The sequence below is a fragment of the Myotis daubentonii genome, chromosome 5, assembly GCF_963259705.1.
Source record: "Myotis daubentonii chromosome 5, mMyoDau2.1, whole genome shotgun sequence".
Classification (NCBI taxonomy): Eukaryota; Metazoa; Chordata; class Mammalia; order Chiroptera; family Vespertilionidae; genus Myotis; species Myotis daubentonii.
This window is the reverse complement of record NC_081844.1, coordinates 97,530,070-97,550,069: the sequence shown is the minus strand read 5'-3', so window position 1 is coordinate 97,550,069 and position 20,000 is coordinate 97,530,070. Positions and strand designations below refer to the sequence as shown.

At 46.5% G+C, this 20,000-nt stretch overlaps 2 protein-coding genes across 4 annotated transcripts in view; both read right to left on the bottom strand.

Moving 5' to 3' along the window:
• The window catches only part of ADRA1B (adrenoceptor alpha 1B), a 49,220-nt gene extending 29,276 nt beyond the window's left edge, over positions 1-19,944 (bottom strand). The window contains exons 1-2 of one of the 2 annotated variants that reach the window (XM_059699080.1): positions 19,774-19,944; positions 18,088-19,229 (exon numbers count right to left, since the gene is read on the bottom strand). In XM_059699080.1, the coding sequence (XP_059555063.1) occupies positions 18,088-19,036 (949 nt within the window). In that variant the 5' untranslated portion in view covers positions 19,037-19,229; positions 19,774-19,944. Of the gene's footprint in view, positions 1-18,087; positions 19,512-19,773 lie in introns of those variants that run through there. The other variant, XM_059699079.1, reaches the window with a different exon arrangement.
• The window catches only part of PTTG1 (PTTG1 regulator of sister chromatid separation, securin), a 373,674-nt gene that overhangs the window by 333,344 nt on the left and 20,330 nt on the right, over positions 1-20,000 (bottom strand). The gene's annotated exons all lie outside the window — the stretch shown is intronic.

Genomic DNA, 20,000 nt, shown 5'->3' with positions numbered 1-20,000 from the left:
AAACAGTGCCTGCCTTCTATCTCTTTTATTTATTTTAAACCAGGAAGAGGCAACTCACTGAATTCTAGTGAAAGGACATTATATGTGAAAGTGTCTAGCATGATGTCTTATAAATTAAAGAATTATATTTTGTTCTTATGTTTATAGAACAAATATTTTTGAGCCCTTATGAAATAGTGACCACAGGCTTTATGTTAGGGTTTCTCTACTTTGACGCTATTGACATCTTGAGCCAAGATGATTCTTTGTTGTGGGGGCTCCCTGTGCATTATAGGATGTTCAGCTATGTCCCTGGCTTCTCCCACTAACTGCCAGTAGCACACCTCAGTTGTGACAATAAAAAATGAAATGTCTCCTGACAGTGCCAAATGTCCCCTTGGGCAGAGGGGATGGGTGGGCGGGAACTCACACTTGATTGATAACCATTGCTTTACATGAGTAATCTTATTTCATCCTCACAATGACCCAGTGAAATGTTATTTGTCCCACTGTAGAGAGGGAGAAAAGGAGGAACAGAGAGGTTGAGCAATTTGCCAAAGACCGCACAGGCTAGTAAGGAGCAGGAGTAGAATTGGAGCTCAGGACGGACATAATCTCTAGAGTTTCAGTCTTGACCACTCTCCTTGCTTCTGAGGGCACACTTTTGAGAAGGTGCACATGTATCCTGGTGGCTGCCTCGGAGAAGGAGAGAGATGACTGCGAAGAGGAGTGGGGCTTTAGATGTATTTGTAATATTTTATTTCTTAGAAGAAAAAAGATATGTAGCAAATCCAGGCACATGTTAACATTTGTAAAATCTGGGTGAGGGAATCTTGGGCGTCTCTCTTAAATTATTATTTTTGGAAATGACTGAGATATCTCATAATTAAATGTCAAAACAATTTTAAGAAGAGAGAAACATGGGTAGCAATGTAGCTTAAAATCTGATATTTTCTGAGCATGTGACCATCATGTTCAGCACTCTATTTATTTAGTTTTTTATTCTTTTTGTCTTTTTTAACAGAGGGACCACTAACCTTTAAAAAAAATTTTAAAAAATTGATATCAGAGAGGAAGGGAGAGGGAGAGATAGAAACATCAATGATGAGAGATCATCATTGATCAGCTGCCTCCTGCATGCCCGCCTCCCCCTCCACTGGGGACCAAGCCCACACCTGGGCATGTGCCCTGACCAGGAATTGAACCCTTACCCCCTGATTCATAGGCTGATGTTCAACCACCGAGCCACACCAGCTGTGTGGGACCTCTAACCGTTTAATGAGAAGAAATTGGTCCAATTTTTGTTTCCCCCAAAGGTATAGCCCATTCATAGAATTAGTCATAATCACAATATCTGATACTTAATAAATATCGCCTCTGAAGTCAATAATGTATTAGAGGCTTCACATGTATTAACAGCTGATGTTTATGAAATATGTAGTCACATTTGGCACCTGGCTGAGTCCTTTTCATTCATATTTTTATTTATTCCCCACTACGATCCTATGAGCAGATGAGTTCAGCCGCATTTTATAGACAAATTAACTGAGGCTTAGAGAAATGAACTGCAGGGCCAGGACTTCCGACCTGGGTTTGTCTGATTTCTATGTCCCTGTTCTTCCAAGTACTGTAAGCTGCCACTCAAACAGGAGTCATCAAGGGCTAACGAGGATGTCCCAGGGAAGGGAAGGTGCCAGTCCTCTTCACTGGGTGGCAGTGACAGAGACAGGTGGCAGAAAAGGCTTTTCTGGTCAGGTTCTAAGAATCCCTGGGTGAGCCCAGGACCCTGGTTTAACATCAACTTGATCTCCAGCCCCTGCGGCAGTGGGTCAAAGTTCACGCCGTTCCTGCCTTGTCCTAGATGTTAGTTCCAACACCTCTAGATTTAGTACAGTCTGAAAATAACTCTGCTTTTCTTTCCAGGGCAGCCGTTCAAGGTCAGGATTAAATTATGCCCCTGACCAACCAGGGCCCATTGACTGTCTCTCATCAAAACTCCTTCCCCGGCAGAATGCTCTCAACGGGCCATCTCCGTGCTTCTTGAATGGTGCTCAATTCAATTTTTAATTCGTGAGGCTGGCATCTTCCAGAGCCAACTTGAATTTTTCAACTAAAATGTGGTGCATTTGCCATGCCCTTGTCTAAATATAGGCTGTCCACTGCGTTCCCGGGATCCTCACAGGCCCCCACAGTGGGGCGGGGCAAGCTTGGATGCTGCACACTCGATTGTTTTCCAGCCTTTTCTTTCATATTGTTATGGTTTTTAATCGGGATGTCAGCCCCAGAGCCTTGAACCACTGATGTGGACCGCGGCTGGCCTGGCAGCCCTGAGAAAGATCAAATGCGTTTACACACTGTGGGTGACTGCTTTTTGTTCTCAGATCCGGGGTAAAATACACACATTCCAAGGCCACTGCCTGCTCTGGCTCCCCTGATGGACTGGTGTTGTATTCCAAGAAGGCAGCTTGCTAGCCTTGAACTTGGGAAGCTGACACCAAGTCCATTGGAAGGATTTAAAGCTTCCCAGCCATCTTATCACCTCGGAAGGGAAGCTGACTTGTCACACAGATGCCTGAAATTTCTGGGGCCTCAGGCCGAGAGGAACTATATGTATAAAACGCAGTTTCATTGGCTGTGCTGAGACACACTTACTGGAGTGCGAATTGCCACACTCTTTCCAGAGGGTTGTTTGACAATATATGTCTGAGGCCTTTCACATGAGTCTACCTCTTGACCTAGCCATTCATACCCTAAGGAGATCCTAAAGGGCAAGTGCACAAGAGATATTAAAAATGTGTGTGTGAGAATCTTTGTCACGGCTGAAAACTCAAACCAAATGTGCACAAAGAGGGGATAGATCAACTTAACCTCATTCACACACATTTCACCCATCAAGTTGGCAAAGATTAAAAGTCTGATAACTCACTCTTGGTGAATGTGTGGGCACTCTCAAATGTTCGCTATGGATATTTAAATCTCTATGGAGAACAATTTGGCAATATTTATAAAAATAAAAAAGTTACCTCAGAATAGTCCACTTCCAGAATTTTATCTTACAGATAATATGGGAAATGAGGAATGTACAAATGTTTGCAATGGAATACTATGCAGCTATGAAAAAGAAGGATTACCCTTTGAGACAGCATGGAGGGACCTGCTAAGGGAAATAAGCCAGTAAGAGAAAGACAAATATCACACGATCTCATTTACATGTGGAATCTAATGAACAAAATAGCTGATGAACAAAATAGATCCAGAGCACCCTAGCCAGTTTGGGTTGGTGGCTAGAGCATTGGCCTGTGGACCAAAGGGTCCCAGGTTCGATTCTGGTCAAGGGCACGTATTTGGTTGCAGGACTCTTCCTGGCCAGGGTTGGGGTGTGTGCAGGAAGCAACCAATCGATGTGTTTCTCTCACATTAATATTTTTCTCTGTCTTCCACTCTCTCTAAAAGATCAGCAACAAAACAACGACAACAAAAATAGATCCAGAGACATGGAGTATGGAACAGACTGATGAATCTCAGCGGGATGGGGAGAGGGGAGAGGGAAGAGATTAACTAAATAACTTATATGCATATATACATAACCCATGAATAAGAGTGCAGTGAAGGCCTGGGGCAGGGAGTGGGAGCAGGATGGAGGGAGTCAATGGGGGAAAAAGAGGGACATCTGTAATACTTTCAAAAATAAAAAATAAATTTAAAAAAATGTTTGCAAATGATTTGAAACAACATAAATATCTTTCATAAAAGGTCTATTTGAAAAAAATTACAATGGAATACCATGTAGCTATTAAAAAGAATGAGATTGCTCTATTTATATTGAAATGAAAAAATTGCCAAAATACATTATTCAGTTAAAAAAGCAAGGTACAGGAGAATGTTTATAGTGTTATTTCCATTAAAAAAAGAACATATAAATATATTTTTGTATGCACAGAATATCACTGAAAGGATATGCAAGAAACTGGTAATAGTAGTTATCTCTTGGTGGGGGTGAAATTGGATGGCTGGGGCCCAGTGAAGTGAGCGGGACATTCTTTTCACTCCACACTTGGGCCTTGTGTATGTTTCACCTATTTATATAAATGGGTTGTCATAAGGCAGTGGTTCTCAACCTGTGGGTCGCAACCCCTTTGGGGGTAGAACAACCCTTTCACAGGGGTCGCCTAAATACATCCTGCACATCAGATATTTACATTACGATTCATAACAGTAGCAAAATTACAGTTATGAAGTAGCAACGAAAATAATTTTATGGTTGGGGGTCACCACAACATGAGGAACTGTATTAAAGGGTCGCGGCATTAGGAAGATTGAGAACCACTGCCATAAGTGGTTAAGTACATAATGATACCTTCTATCATGGAATGCAATGCAACATTAAAAATATGTGAAAACTAAATGAAAACATTCTAATTTATTGAAATGTCAAGAAATCCATGCTTGATGCTTAGTAATAAAAGCACTAGATGATCTGATTTGTGTATATGCACACACATGCACATATGGAACATTGTGAAAAGTTCCATAGGAAAATATTAAACATAGTTATATAGAGGGTAGGATTTGGATGATTTTTCCTTTCTTTTTTATAGCTTGCTGTTGTGTGTGAATTATTGTTTTGCTATCAAGAGAGAAAAATTCTCATTTAAAAATTATAAAAACAAAAGTCAACAAACAACATGTTTTTTAACTGGGGGAGTAGGCAGGGCTGTACCCAGCAGAAGAAGGGGACAAAGTAATTTTCAAGTGTTCTAGAGCTGGTGGTCACATAGCAAGACATGTGTGTATGTATTTCAATCAACTAAAATTATATTAAAATGTGTGTCAAGGTTAAAAATGACTAAGGATGCCTAGCCGGAGAGGCTCAGTGGTTGAGACTCGACCTATAAACCAGGAGGTCATGGTTCAATTCCTGGTCAGGGCATATGCCCGGATTGCGGGCTAGATCCCCAGTGTGGGGTGAGCAGGAGGCAGCCAATGAATGATTCTCTCTCATCATTGATGTTTCTCTCTCTCTCTCTCCCTCTCTTCTTCTCTGAAATCAATAAAATATATTTTAAAAAAATGACTAAGGATAACTACCTTTTCTTTCTTGGCCCTTGATTTTTTTTCTTCTAAAAAATCATAAAAACGTAATAGTCTCCATTATAATTCTATTGGAACTCAATTTATATTCTATCATATTTTCTTAATCACAAATAGAATATTTGCTCATTGTAACATATGAAATAATGTGGAGGTATGTAGAAAAAGTTAATCTACTCTTGCTCACTTCATTTTATCTTCTGAGGTGACTAAGTTAATAGCTTTTAAGAATAGATTGATTACATATTACTCTATGAATTACTTTTTAAAATGTAAATATCATGAATAATCCTTCTAAATGATAGTTTAGTAGACACAGATCTAACCTATGTATTTTAACACCACTTTACATTTTACAATATTTTAAATTCCTTATTTAGTAAAATTGAACATAATTAGGCTAAACCTGAAATATCAAATATTCCTTGTCCCAGTGCTTCCACTTCTATGAATTTATCCTGAATACGTGGGCACAGACATTGTTTATAGTAGTAAAAGGTTAAAAATATGAATTGGGAAATTGTTAAGTAAAATAGAATATTCCATAAAGTGAATTACTATATAGCCACAAAAAGGAAAGCACTAACTCTAAACATTCTGATAGTGATGTCCAAGATACGCTGTTGAGTATAAAATGTAACCTTCACTGTCATGATTATAAAATCCCATTTGTAAAAATAAACAGGGTGGAAATACACACATCCCATATACATACACACTCAAATATATACACATACTTGCATATGTATGTTTACAAACACGTAAATAGAATGTTTCTAGAAGCACACACAAGTAATCTGGTAACAGTGTTTGCTTCTGGAGAAAAACCACATAAATGCAGAATGGCAATGGACCTGGGTTTGGGGAGGGCAGAAGAATTGTTTTCATTGCTTTCTTTTTCTTTCTCATTTAAATAAATCTATGCATTATTTTAATAAAGTAAAATCCCCACAAGCAGTCATGCAAAAACAGTTGCAAAGCATGATGGCATAGTCCAAGTTTCCTGTATTTTTGAAAAGAAAGAAAGAAAGAAAGAAAGAAAGAAAGAAAGAAAGAAAGAAAAGAAAGAAAGAAAAGAAAGAAAGAAAGAAAGAAAGAAAGAAAGAAAGAAAGAAAGAAAGAAAGAAAGAAAGAAAGAAAGAAAGAAAGAAAGAAAGAAACCCTTACTGCCTGTAGTACAGCTTCATAATGTCGGAGGCAGGGTTCTTATTCTGGGGATCCCTAAACGTGGGTGGGAAAAATTACTTTAAAAACAACAACAACAAAACAACAACCCAAAACTAACCTTTGGCTGAAAGTTAGCATTTTCTTCAATAAGAATGTAGGCTACAAGCCATAGTAGAATTAGCAGAATTTTTCACCAATATAAATCAGATTTATGATATCACATTACCTTTTTTGCAGGTATCTTGAAATATTTCCACTTGTCACTACTTCAAAACTGTAGAAGTTATTTATTTGACTTGCTACTAGATCTTTGTTTCCTTAATATGTTAGTAATGAAGAACACTGTTTCACTCTATAATAAATTTGCCTTTGCAACATCATAATAACTAGTTCCACCTAATTGGTTTTCTTTGAAGTCCTATACCTCTTATTTTATGTCTGTTGTGCAAAGGGGCTTCACCAGATTGCCAAAGAGGCTCATGGAACCCTTTGTTAAGATCAATTCTGAAGGGTTGGGGACAAGAAGTTCCAAATGGACATAGTGAGGGTGTACCTGCAAGCAGAAAGAGGGGGCCCTACCACTTTCTCTTGATGCTAGGGGCAATTTATGGCCTGAATATAGAAATTGGAGGTATAATATTTTTGTTCCAGTTGGTGGACTCCCCCTCCCCCTCCCCGCTACCAGCTGTCTCCCTGGATCCCTGCCCAGCCCTGTGCTGGTGCTATGATGCCTGGGGCCCATGCCTGTGAATGACGGTGAGCTCGGCTTGTCCTTGGTCCCATGTTAACCTCCTTCTGGGGCCAGGGTGCTGAGCTCAGCCTCTAACTGATGCATGTTCGCCTGACAGGAAACTCTATTTTAAAGAATTTCAAAAAGCGTGCAAGGCCAACCCTCACATGCATCCTAACTTCAGGGGAACAAGTCACTGAGGGCCTAAAAGTTAAACAGGGCTCGGTGAGGAATGGTCCACTCGCATGTGCTAGGACATTCTGTTTCTGAACATTTTGGCCTGAACTGTTTATTGGTGCAACTTTTATAGCACAATTTGTGTACTTACACCAGAGAGGGGCACTTGAGTGTTCAAAGGGGGCTCCGATGTGCCGTGGGTAGATGTGGTCACGAGTGGGCTGTTGACAGAGTCCTAAGAACACTAGCCTACAAGTGCGGACTGTGCCCTGACTCACGCTCTGTCATGCCAGGAGGGAGGGTGATGGACAGGGTGAGATGCCCTCCCCCTACAGCCATTCCAGCCTTACAATTCCTTAAGACACAGCTCACTTCCTTCTCCTCCCCACAATTCTTGTCAGACCCCCTTCTTTCCTGAGATGCTCATCATTCTGATCACATCAATTGCCTTGTGCTGAAATGGACCCATTCCTTCATTTACTCATTCGCTAAGTATATAGGGTCAGCCAACCACGGATTCAGATCCCAGGGTAACCAGGGTAAATTAACTGAAGATTTAAGAACATCAAACTAGCATTCACAGTAACTCCTATTTCCCACAAAAAACCATACATCTTTTCTTCTTAAATAGATGTTCATTTTATTCTCTCGTTATTAATCTTTCCCTGGATTGTGGCAGCTGTGGGTGCCAGGTTCCCTCTCTCCCCCATCTCAGGCTCCTTTCAATGGGCTGGTGGTGGTTTCAAGACATGGGACAAGTCACTTACCCCCTCTAAGCCCATTTCCTTTTACAAAATGGGAGTAACACTGATATCTATCTGATGGACTGCTGGGATGTTCAAAAATTGGGTACACACTGAATTATAGCTTCAAGTGCCATAATTCACCGAGAGTCACCTAGGTACACGTCTCTGGGCTGGGGGGACAAGAAGATGTGTCAAACCTGGACCCTGCCCTCCAGAGGTTTGCAGGCAGGTAACTCTGTTAAAGATGTGCATATCAGTCCTGATCCCCACAAACAATTGTTGCAAGTACCAACATATATAAAGAGGTACAATGCAAATTAACCCTCATGCCCTCACAAGATGGCTGCCTATGACCAGGCTGGCAGGGGGGTTAGTGAGGGATGACCAAATGACTGAACAGCAGGCTGTGTGGGGTGACCAAGCCAGAGGGGGGCTGTGAGGGGTGACAAGGCCAGCAGGGGGGGAGTTAGAGGCGACCAGGCCAGTGGGGGGGAAGTTAGGGGCAACCAGGACAGCAGGGGGGTGCAGTTGGGGGCAACAAGGCCTGCAGGGGGGACAGCTGGGAGCAATTAGGCTGACGGGGGTGGGGCAGTGAGGGGCGCCTAGGCTGGCGAGGGGTGGGCAGTTGGGGGCGACCAGGCCAGCAGGGAAGGGGCAGTTGGGGGTGACCTGGCCGGTAGTGGGGGGCAGTTAGGGGCAACAAGGCCGGCAGGGGGGCCAGTTAGAGGTGGCCAGGCAGGCAGGCAGGTGGGCAATTAGTAGCCAGCAGTCTAGGATTGTGAGAAGGATGTCCGACTGCCAGGGATCGGGCCTAAACCGGCAGTCGGACATCCCCTGAGGGGTCCCAGATTGGAGAGGGTGCAGGCTGGGCTATATGAGTTAGAGTATGCTCTTAATTCTGCCAAAGCCACCGTGCTGTGCATTCACTCATTTCTTTAGCTTTGGTGACCAGGGTTAGGCAGTGAGGAAAAATGTGGTCATTGCTTATGAGAAGGTCACAGTTTGGAGAGGAGACAGGGAAGTCCATCAGACATGAGGTTGCCAGAGAAAGCCATCCCTGTGGTGTTGGGTGTGGACGAGGGGACTTACTGAGCCTCAGACCCCCTCTCTTCAAGTGGTCTTCCAAGGCCCTGGGAGGGAACCCAGCGTGTTTCCTCATGATTGTATGATTTTGTAAAGTTTTCAAAAGTAGGATCTATTAACTGCAATTATTAGGACCACTGTCTACTTCCATTCTGACCCCCCTCCCCCTGCCAGATTTCCCCTCATGTGGGTGTTAGTATAGGAGCCATGGGCATTTGGGGGAACTAGCTGAAAGTTAAGGTACATGTTATCTGGGTTCTGTTGAATACACATATGTGGTTTGCAACTTTTTCTTTCTGTATAACTAGGTTATCATGAGCCAGAGTTAGGGCAGAGTGGACAAACAGCTTCTAGAAATACTCTGTGGTCCATGATGCTGACTCACCTGGCCTTGTGGCATCGAGTGGTAGGACCAGAGACTGGTTCCTCACAGGAGAGTCCTGTGGTGCTGGGACTGTATGGATATGGGTGATGGAGGTGAAATATATGCAGACAGAAATGAAACTGTAAAAAAGACTTCCAAATCTGATGTTTCCCCAAATTTCATAAAAATCTTAAAAGTGTTATGTGACATTACTAATAAGTTGTGAAGCTGAAGAAAATCTGGAGTATTATAATAAAAGCCCAGTGACCATAATGGCAGAATGACCAGAACGACTGCTCGACCAGTCACTATGAGGTGCACTGACCACCTCTTGGTCCCTCTCCCTGGCTATGGGTTCCAATCACTAATGGCAAATGGGAATCGGGGTGGGTGGCGGGGATGCGGGTGGTGCCAGGACAAGGCACCTGCCCCACTGGTTGCCCCCCACACAGAGGGTGAACCGTGGCAGGGGTGGGGCCGGTGAGCGAGCAGCAATGGCTGACCTCTCGGTCCCTCCCCCGGCCATCAGGCTCCCATTGCCTGATGGCGAACGGGGAATTGGGGTAGGTGGCAGCAAGATGGCCCTGATCACAGGCTAGACCTAGGGACCGTACCTGCACACGATTTCATTTGCCAGGCCTCTAGTCTATATTATAAAAGTCTAAGCAACTGTTATGGCAGAATGACCAGAACGACCGGTTGCTATGATGCACACTGACCACCAGGGAGCAGACACTCAATGCAGGAGCTGCCCCCTGGTGGTCAGTGCACTCCCACAGGGGAAGCACTGCTCAGCCAGAAGCCGGACTCATGGCTGGTGAGCACAACGGTGGTGGCGGGAGCCTCTCCCACCTCCACAGCAGTGCTAAGGAACAGCGAGCTGAGCAGTAAGGAGCAGCAAGCAGGCGGGCGGTAAGGAGCCAGGGGTCCCGGACTGCGAGAGGGTGCAGGCTGGGCTGAGGGCCCCCCCTCCAGTGCACGAATTTCATGCACTGGGCCTCTAGTCCATAATAAAAGAGAAAATTTGACTTCTCTTGCTAGGGAAGGAGTTCTCACCAGGATACTGTGCCTCTTGGTGGCCAAACCACAGGCCGCCCCTACCCTTCCTTTCCTCCTTCTCAGAGTAGGCTCTGGTTTCCCCAGTTCCTTCATGGGGTTCCATAAAGGGGCTCAGAACCCCACACCTAGGGCATCCCTAGTGATGAACTGTTAGCATTACCTGATTACCTAGACCCGTGGTAGGCAAAGCGCGGCTCGCAAGCCACATGCGGCTCTTTGGCCCCTTGAGTGTGGCTCTTCCACAAAATACCATGTGCGGGCGCGCACGTACAGTGTGATTGAAACTTCGTGGCCCGTGAGCAGAAGTCAGTATTTTGTGGAAGAGCCGGTATTTTGTGGAAGAGCCACACTCAAGGGGCCAAAGAGCTGCATGTGGCTCGCGAGCGGCGGTTTGCCGAGCCTCAGTTTGCCGACCACTGAGTCCTAGAAAATCCAGGTTCTGTCACTAATCAGCTGGGTAGCCTGAGGCAAGTCTCTGCGAGTGTCAGCTTCCTCATCTATAAAATGGCGACAATAATAGTGCCCCTTCATAGGCCTCTGGAGAAGAGTGGGTGAGAGAATGCACAGAAAGCACCCCTGCCTGGTGTAGCACAATGAACCTCACACGCGGCCGACCTAATAAATGGTAACTGTTAGTGTTATTATTATCAGACGTGGTCGGGAACACAGTGGCTGTGGAAACACCCTGCAGAAATGGCAGAAAGCAATTTCCCAGTGTGGCCTGGAGGTCATCAGTTATTTTTATGAGCCACGCACATGCTCAGGTAAAGGCATCTCTTGCATTACAGATCTTAATAGGCCCATCTGTGATGTCACCACAGCTACACACAACCCGCTGGCATGGCTGTGGCCTGTTTTGCTCCAGCAGGACTTGGTGCCTCCACAAATGGCCCTTCATCTTGTTGTACCTGACAAACATGGCCCTTTACATCACCTTCCCCCTCCCCACCCTCTGCCCCAGTCTTTTGAACCCCACGGCAAAGCTGAGGCTAACATTCATCCATTCCCTCCTTTCTTTTCTGCTTTCTACCCTGCCCCTTGCTTCTTCCCACAAATATTCATTTTGTCCAACTACCATGGTGTTTCCCAGGATTTCAGGACTTTAGGAGACTCATAGTAAAAATTCAAAATATATTTTTTGGTGGGGAAATAGAGTTACCAACTTTTTGTTTTGCAAGTAAGGCATTAAACAAACACACACACAATGACTATCACCACCATTTATCATCATCCTTTCTAAAAAAACCTAATGGTTCCATTAAAAATTGCAATTTCAGTGTCCTGAAATAGAATAAAAGAACAGTCATTTTATTTTGAATACAATTGGAAAAACACAGAATTTTTTTCTTGTTTCATCATGAGCAGCAAAAATTTTATCACCCATGGGCACCAGACCTCAGACAAATGTTTGGGAAGCACTGTAATTACAAAAGGAATGATATAATGACTGTTTATTAAGTGCCAACTGTGGAGTCTGATAGACTTTACCATTTACTAGCTGTGTGACCTTGGGCAAGTTACCAAACCTCTCTGAACTCTTGTTCTCTTGCCTATAAACACAAGGATGTTGCTCTGCAGAGGGGCTGTGAGAACAGAGCACCCGCTACACTGACGATGCTATTTCCACAGTGCTCATTTTCCTCCCCTTCCCCAGGGAGGTTTTGGTTAAAGAATTCACCTTCTCTCCTGCCAGCCTTCCTGCCTTCCGCCATGTAGACTAGTTCAAGATGTAGGCAGGATTGAGATGCTTCTGGCTGTACCAGGGGAGACTTAATCAAGCTTTCTGGCCCCTGCATGGGGTGCTGATTCCAGGGGTTCCCAGGCATGGGGGCGGGGCGGGGGGACTGATGTTATCCATGCTGGCTACATAAGATTCACCTGCAGGAACTTATTAAAAATCAAGATTCTCAGGCCCATCAGGAGAGATTCTGATACAATAAGTCTGCAGATGGTGGTCAAGAAGCTTTACTTTTAAAAACAGACCCCCCTTGCCTGACGTTTCTGATGAGCAGCTAAGTTAGCTGTTGACCATGACTCTGGCTTTTGGGTTGGGACATTCTGATCACTAAACTCATTAGTGTGTCTGGCAGATAATGATGTCTTATGGGCCCTCATGAATGGGGTCTGAAGATGATCCTGGGAGGAACTCTCTTGGCTATGTTTCACCCCACCATCCCCCTTCCTATCTTCCCCATCTCAGCAAATGGTACCTCTACCATCTGGAAACCTCTGGGTTATTCCAGACACATTTCTTGCTCTCACGAACCCTCCTATATCATAACCAACCCATCCCCAAGTCTTTGAACTGCCTACTTCTCTCCATTTCCACCTCACCAGCTTGGTCTAAGTCACCACCAGCTCTCACTGGGATTGTGGCCTCCTAACTACTTTGTCTCTGGTCTGTCTTCTACATGCTGGCCTGAGTTGTCTTTTTAAAGACATAATTCAGATTCTATCTCTTGTCTGTTTTAAATCCTTCAGAAGTGGCCAATGCAACTTAAGATAAAATCTGAAGTTTTTATGGGGCTTAAAATTTCCTGCATGACCTGGCCTCTGCTCACACCTCCAGCCTCCAATTGCACCCGCCTCCCCTCCATTCTCTGGGCTCTGTTATTTTCCTACCAACTCCTACCTCAGGAATTACAGGTGTGCCCTTCCTTCTGCCTACACTCCTCCCCTTCTACCTGTCCCCTCCCCCCTTCACTGAATTAGCTCCTCGAAACTGTCCAGGATTCTCCCTAAATGTCACTCAGGGACCCCTATGATATACTGATTCCCAGTATAGACTTCTAATAGCATCTCACCCCCGTTCTTTAAGTCACTTATCACAATAGTGGGCATGCAATAAATATATACTTAGGCAGTGAAATGAATGAATGAATGGATGGATGATTAAATATGTAGAGCTAGAACCCTAGAGGAAGAGCAAGGCCCCACTTTTTCCTTTGGGCTGGGGTGATGAAAGGCCCAACCTTGAGACACTCACATCCTATATAGTGCAGGAGGTGTGCAGAAAATCTAGCTAGGTACTCTAGAATGTTGGATAAACTTCCCTAACATTTTATGGGTGCATCCTTTTTCAGGAGTGAGTGGGGAGTAGGAGAAAGGCAGGGCTTTGTACAGAAGTACAAGAACCCACTTTTGACAGGTGGCTCTGGGTTTCCTGGAGACCAATTGCTATGAGAGTAGGTTGGAACCACAGAGCAGAAAGGCCAGACATCTGGGTACAGTGGAACAGGTATGTGCCTGCTCTGAGAGACCTGGATTCAACTCTTGGCATCATCAGTTACTTGCTGTGTGACCCTGAGCAGGAAGACTAACCTCTCTGAGCTTCAGTATGTTCCTCTGTAGAGAGGGAGAAATTACTCTCCCCAATCAGGATTAATGAGATAATGTCTGTTGAGGGCCTAGCAGAATGTCTGGCTTATAAGATGTGTCCCATGTTAGTATGATCTCACTAGGCTATAAGCCTCCTGCAGGCAGGAGCCATGTTTATTTTTGGCCCAACAACCCAGTAATTAATATAGTGTTTGATACCTAGTAGGTGCTTTAGAAAGTCTTTATTAATGATTTCATTAATGGTCAAATGTATTTTCCTTCTGTAGGATTTCCCTCTTGCAGGAAGGGTTCCTGTGTGTGAAAATTTCTCCTAACTCAAATCAACTGCTTTTCTTGTGAGCAACTCAAATCCTTGTGCTTTGAAACCTCTGAGCTGGAGGATTAGTGTGTGTGTGTGTGTGTGTGGAGGGGGGGTGGGGGGGTGGCTCTGTCCTGAGTCACCTCTGAGACCCTCACCCCCCCTTATACTCCTGTGGGAGGTGTGGATTCATCAGCCCCATTTGGAATGAGAGGACTGGAGAAACAAATCAATGGCGAGAGGAATTCCTATTTGGTTCCAGTACTGTAGAGAACACAACTGCTTCTTTGAAATGAACCTTCATTTATTTGGAGGGGAAAGCGGTTAGTTCAATAAGGGCTTCCTGGGGCCTTTCAGCTTTTTAAAAGATGGAAGAAAGATTTGGAGCAAGGCAAGGTTCCAGTGTTTTCTAAACAACACACTAAGCCCAGCTACTAGTTGGCTGCCCAGCACTTCCTGCTACCCACTCCCCATCCCAGCCTTCCCCCCAATGCAATGCACTTCCCTCAATAGCCCAGTCACTTCTTGAGACCCTGACCAGGCCTTCCCCAGGCAGGTGGGAGCTGACCTTCATTATAATACTGGGCAGGTGAAGATTCCTTGGACATCTTGCACATGACCCAAATGAGTAGAAATGCTGTTCTATTATATTCCAATTATTTCCTGTCCCTCCATGGCCTGATTCCAGGGATCAAATAAAGAGGTCCTTGTTTGGTGGAGTCCATCCCTGCTCCAGAGTAAGTGAGAGCTGGTCCCTGGCCCTACTTGGTCTGAGGCCACAGGGAAAGGGTGGGGAGGTTGGAGGGTGTTACAGGTGGGGAGGGCTCCGCAGGAGATGAGAGGCAGCCCAACCCTGCTTCCAAAAATAAAAATAAGGGAGGAAGGTAAACAAATGGGGCTCCTAACTAGGACTCTGCAGGGGGCATGGCTATTTTCCCTCTTTCCCAAGAGGAATAGCAACCCTCTTCTCCCACGGAGAAGACAAACACAGCTATGGAAATCTCCTGCCATCCAGGCTCCTATCGCCAATTGGAAGTTACTCCTACCTGCACTTGTGTTTGCCAACCACTGTCTTCTCAGATCTGCTTTCTCTCCTTATGAGTAGAAAGCCTTTCATGGAAAATTTAGAATTTGGAACCTTCTTCAGATTCCAAAGGAGTTATTGTTCCACATCATGCTACTCTTATTTGGGTTTTATTTGAACTCAGAGGAAGTAGAAACCCACATCTAGGGTTTGCTTGGATGCTCTTGCTGAATTATTAAGAACATGTTAATTAAGCACCTTCTCTATTTGAAGCTCTTGTGTACCTTCCAAACCCAAAGCCTGGAGTCCATATTCCTCATCTGCTAAGGCGAGGGGGCCAGGGGAGAGGATGTGGGTGGGGTCAGTTCAGGGGAAGCTCACTGGGACATCTCTGGGAGATAATGGCATGGATGGGCAGAAAGTTTTCATGGCAAGGATAGGAGAAAGGAGCTTTGAGAGCATTATGGTCTCACTTTCTGTGATGTGGAAACTGTTATGGCCATAAGGTCTCAGAAAGGCATCAACAGAAAGGGGGAAAGTGGGGAGGGCGGGAGTGAGAAGAAACTGAGGGTGGTCCTGAAGAGCAGGGCCCAGAGAGAAGCCACATCATCCTGCATCACCGTGTGGCTGGGGAATGACGAGACTTTACACTGTGTAAAACCATGGCCTCCAGCAGGCTGGACAAGGGCCCCAGCAGTGGCTCTCCAAGCCTGATCAGCAGGCCACCTTTTCAGAATCACCACGTGGACTCCTGGGATCCATCTGATCTACTGAGTCAGAGTGTCTGTGGGTTAGGCTTAAGAAGCTGAATGTTTTATCAGGTTCCACAGATGATTCTGGTCCTTATTAAAGTTTGCGAGCCCTTCGTCTAGAACCCCGTGGTTCTTTGAAAGTGAGCCCTGAAGCCCACAGAGGTAAAGCGACAAGCCTAAGGTCACAGATCTAATTGATGGCAAAGCTCACATGAAAACTAGATGGCTCCTGATCCTCAGAGCAAAGCATGAAAAACTAGACTCCTCCTGACTCCCAGAGCATTCCAACATGCTGGCAGCCTCTTCACCTATTTGGAGCTGTTTCCCTTGCCCCCTACTGTGAGCGCCTGCCCCTTTGATCCATCCCTGCATCCTGCGGGGGCCTGCTCCTTCCTGAGGATACTCTGGTCATAGCCTCTGCCTGCCAGTGGGCAGGAGCAGAAGGAAGAAAGGCCCAGTTCTCTTCTGAGCCTTTAGTAACAGGTGTGGGGATTGGCAAATGAGTAGAGAAGGAGGAAATACACAGTTATAGCTGAGGGGTGACTCGGGTTAGGTTTGTAGTACTAATAGCTAACTTTCCTTGAGCATTTGCTGTGCACCAGACACTGCATTAAATCCTTTCCATGCATTAGTGTAAACCCCACGGAGCAAACTGTAAACAGGTCATTTTGCAGATGAAGAAACTGAGGCTCGCAGAAGAGCTGTCTTTGCCCAAGGTCACTTAGTGAATGATCCGAGGCCAAATCACTTCCACATACAATTAGGAGCTTTGGATGGCTCAATGCAGTGTGAACTGTCATCCACTTTAACCTGACAAGCCTGCAAAGGGACCTTGAGACCTTGGGAAAGAAAAGAAAGCTTCTCTGCAGTGGGATGTGATCACTCAGGGTTGGGGCGGGCGGAGCTTAACTCTTTCCACTTAACACACTGAAACCATTCATGACGGGCATTAGCCGGGCTTTAGAAATGACAACGTGGAGAGTAGATGAAACAGCCTTTTTCCTTTATCTTTTTTAAAGGGAAACTCCTGATACCAGTTTGCTTTCTTTCCATTTGCCTCTTTCTCTTAAAGCAGCATGTCTTCAGAATTGTAGTTTCTGGTGGAATTTGGTCATGTAGGGTTCTAACTGAGCCCCTGGTGTGACTGCAGGCATGTGTGGTCCATGTCATACAGCAGCTGCTACGTTTTCTGATACCACGGCACATGACTTTGCCGTGATCGCCTCCCTCCATTCATTTTTCTGGAGCGTCCCCCAGAGATAGAAGAAATCAAAGCAGATCAGTGCCTCAGAGGAGGGACAAGTGTTTCCCAGCCAGTGTGGACAGCATGTCACACTATCCTCTAGGTTTGCCTCTTAACCAGACCTCTTCTTCCTTAGAAGAAATCAGTCAGGTAGCCTTTGAATAACTCAGTAGGACCACCAACCAAAAAAAGAAAAAAAAAGATGGACATGTTTTTATAGGAGGGGAAGGACTCAATTTCATCCTAGCAGGATTTGGTGTCTGGCAGCTAATGGTGAGGGGCGACTATAATTTAATTCTGGTCATTTCATAAATCACCAGAGTTAGGAACATTTTTTGGTGAAAACTGAGAATATGTGATCCTCAGGTCATCTCCCTTCTCTTTCAAATCTCAGGCTTTAGATAACTTAAAGGCAAGTTGGAGCTGTGTGATTGTAAAATGCTCTTATTAACTCATAATGAAGGGAGTGCACTGAGGTGATAGCAAGCCTTGCAGGGAGGAGGGGAGCACGCAGTCTCTGCAAAGCTCTTGAGCAGCGTGGGGATCTCTGCAAAGAGCCCTGGAAATGCTGAATGAAACCGCCTTTCTGTGTACGAGCTGTCTCCCTGCTCTCCAGTGCCGCGTCTGCGGTAACTACAAACTACTTTGTATGCTGCATTCGTGAGGCTGCCTTAGCTGACACATGATTACTACTGAAATAACGCTGGTGTGATGTTCAAGTCCAGTGGCCTTTTTAATTATTAAACTGAGGCTGCTGAATGAATTATTCTGCATACCAGATTTTCCTCCTGTGGTTCTATTTCAAGCGACTTAGCGTGTTCTACTAACACCTGAGTTGGTTCTTAGCCAGCTATCCAATCTGCAAAGCCTTTGCAGAACAAACAGTATTCTCTAATCTCCAAACACACACAAACTGAAAAAAACACACACTAAAAAACACACCGAAAAAACACAGAAAAAAAACTTTACCGTAAGCTCATCAGTAAAGCCGAGATTGGAAAATGCCCACGGCCCCTCCACCGAGCCCCCACTTACCAAGCGGTAGAGCGATGAAGAAGGGTAGCCAACACAAGATGAACATCCCGACCACTATGCCCAAGGTCTTGGCTGCTTTCTTTTCCCGGGAGAACTTAAACAGTTTGACAGCGATGGAACTCCTGGGGTTGTGGCCCTTGGCCTTGGTACTGCTGAGGGTGTCCTCGTGAAAGTTCTTGGAGTGGATCCTCAGGGTCAGCTCCTTGGAGTTGGACATCTCCCTCATGACTCCGGCCTCCAGGTTCTTGGTGGTCCTCTTGGCGACTATGTAGACGCGGCAGTACATGACCAGAATGACCGCCAGAGGGATGTAGAAGGAGCCCAGCGAGGAGAAGAGGGCGTAGAAGGGCTCTTCGGTGACCCCGCACTCCTTGTCATCGTTGGGTGCTGGCTCCTTCCACCCAAGCAGAGGCCCGATGGAGATGACTGTGGACAAGACCCAGACACCCAGGAGCGCCAAGATGGCCTTCCTCCGGGTGACAAGCGTGGGGTACTGCAGAGAATGGCGCACCCCGATGTAGCGATCGATGGAGATGGCGCACAGGCTCAGGATGGAGGCGGTGCAGCACAGGACGTCCACGGCGGCCCAGATGTCGCAGAAGATCCGGCCCAGCACCCAGTAGCCCAGCACCTCCAGGGCAGCCGAGAAGGGCAGCACGGTGAAGCTTAGCAGCAGGTCGGCGATGGCCAGGTTGACGATGAAGTAGTTGGTGGGTGTCCGCAGGTGACGGTTGCAGGCCACAGACAAGATGACTAAGATGTTGCCTACGATGGCAAAGATGATGAAGGCGCCCAGCACCATGCCCACGGAGATGGCCCTGGTGATGTCCAGCTGGGGCAGTCTGGAGTTGTTGGAGGTCTGGTTGGGGCCAGTGAAGTTGGCATTTTTCAACTCTCCCCAGTGGGCAGGTGCTGATGTGTTGTGGCCGGTGTCCAGGTCGGGATTCATCTTAGAGTCCGCCCTCCATAGCCAGCGGGTGGACAGGGCTGGAAGGGCTGCGGGGAAGGCTCCTCAGCTGCCCTGAAACTTTGCCTCCCCCACGGTGGGCTTCTTCCCAGAGGCGCCCTCCTGGCGAGGAGGCATCTCCCCAGCGGCCGGCAGTGCGTCTCCTGCACCGCGCTGCTCGTTCGCTCGCCTGTGCCTGTCAGAGGGAGGAGGAGAGAGGGGAGAGGCGGCAGCTCCAAGTTAATGGTCCACGTCAGGCGCGCCGGCCGGCTCACGAGGGAGCAGAGCAGCTGGAGGTGGGGTGCGGGCGGGGGGCGCCGGGCTCCTGGCGGGCTCGCCCGCTGCGGGTCTGCGGGCAGCAGCGTCTCCGCCCAGCCAGCACCGAGGAGGGTCCGCTTTCAATGAGCCGCCTCTGGGCTGACTGCACGCTGGTGACATCAGGCGGGGGAGCCCGGCGCCCTGACTCCGCGCGGCACTAGGGGGCAATGCGGGTCCAGCGAAGGCGCCCGCAGCCCCGACGCCGCCACCCTGGTTAGCTAGCTGTGCCGCCCCCCTCCCCCCACCCCCACGCCTCCCACGGCAAGCCTGATGTGTGCGAGTGGGGGTGGGGATGAGGGGGTGGGCAAAAAGCACGACTTGAGCGTGGGAATCCCCCCACGCCCCCAACCCGAGGTGGCCCGGAGAGGTTCTTTCCCCTCCTATTTACTCCTCATTTAAAAAAGTGCGGTGGGGGTGCTTACCTCTAATAGGATGGCATCTGGCGTCAACCCCCAGAATTAGGGGGACTATGCAACTTGTGTGACACCTAAAAGAGGAAGAATGCCTAGGTTAGGCAGGTGGGAAGGACTTGAGTCAGATCTGAGACCAACCTCCATCCTTTACCTCTCCATAAAAATAAAAAGGCTTCTCTTCATTCATTCATCCATCCATCCATTCATTCACTTATTCACTCAGACACTCACTCCTT